General features: G+C 37.2%; 1 protein-coding gene across 1 annotated transcript; it reads left to right on the top strand.

Annotated features, from left to right (window-relative positions):
• Nucleotides 1-212: 212 nt before the first annotated feature.
• Nucleotides 213-1,132, top strand: LOC112906559. The gene has a single exon (XM_025980885.1). The coding sequence runs from the start codon at nt 298-300 to the stop codon at nt 742-744; it is 447 nt and encodes a 148-aa protein (XP_025836670.1). The 5' UTR covers nt 213-297; the 3' UTR covers nt 745-1,132.
• Nucleotides 1,133-1,353: the final 221 nt, after the last annotated feature.

The raw sequence follows: 1,353 nt of genomic DNA, 5'->3' as shown, positions 1-1,353 counted from the left end.
AGGCGTAATATTATACCTCAAGCAAAATCTCAACTACAAACTTTTATTCACCGGTGACACTTCGTTCGAATTCATAATTTCCAAAATCTTTAACTTTTCAACCGGTTTCATAGTTGCTCTTATATACACAACACCGCATACACAATCAATTGGTGCGTAAAGCCAAAGGTCCCGGGTTCGATTCCCAGCGGGAGTGTGACAACAGCAACAATTTTTCCTTCATTAATTTGAGGTAGTACGTAGTGGGTGAAAATTCAGAAATGAATTTTCAGAATAATATTTCATATATGCCTTACGATGAATGAATACGATTATCAACAAATAGCACCAAAGGCTGATACCTCCTCTAATCTATTGGATCTGATCTTCACGAATATACCGAATACTACGTGTGACATCTCTATTGATCCCTTAGTTCTACTGGATAAGTATCATCCACCTCTGATCATCTCGTTGGATATTAGGACAAGGACATATGCACCGCCAACATATACAAATTGTAACCGACGGCGCTTCTATGCTGCAGACTATGGCGTGATTAAGGTCAAACTAAACCTGATAGACTGGTCCTTTATTGACGATCCAAAGTTACTCCTTGATTATATAGTTGATTGGTTCTATAAAATATTAGATAATTTGATCAATGAATTTGTGCCTAAGTCTTTACCGACTACTCACCAGCGCCCTCCTTGGTTAACTTCAGAAATTATCCGTGAAGTTAAAGTAAAGAAAACATTACAGTAAGTTTACAAATCCACTTCATCAACGGATGCTTACCAATAGTTTAGAGCACAAAGATCACTATGTAACAGGTTAAGTAAAGCGGCGATAAATAATTATAATTACAAAATTGAAGGTAATATATTGCGACAACCTCAGCAATTCTGGTCGAATGTGACTTGTGGCAAACCAAGAGCTTCCTGCTGGAGCAATGGCGTTGAATGGAATGGCAGATATGCGCAGAGAGTGACTCGGATGTAGCCAGTTTATTTGCTAAAGTTTATTCTACCAAATTTCTGGCAGATGACTCATTCATATATAACGGGTATCACGGGATTACTGATAGCAAAATCGAACTTAAAAACTTTCATATTGACCGGGCCACTGTTCTGCTTCATTTGTCTTCCATAAAAATGACCCTAGATGCGGGCCCAGATCGTATTCCTTCTATTTTCATAAAAAAATACTGTCACTACTGTCGCTCGTCCTTTGTTTCAAATATTTAACAGATCATTGCATGACTCTTTTTTTCCGTCAATTTGGAAACTCCAGATTATAACAAATTACTGGCCAATAAGTAAGGTCTCACTTTTTGCGAAAATTTTCGACAAAATAATAAATGATATCCTTTCA

Source organism: Agrilus planipennis, unplaced genomic scaffold, assembly GCF_000699045.2.
Source record: "Agrilus planipennis isolate EAB-ADULT unplaced genomic scaffold, Apla_2.0 scaffold4, whole genome shotgun sequence".
Lineage (NCBI taxonomy): Eukaryota > Metazoa > Arthropoda > Insecta > Coleoptera > Buprestidae > Agrilus > Agrilus planipennis.
This window is presented reverse-complemented; position numbering and strand designations above follow the sequence as displayed.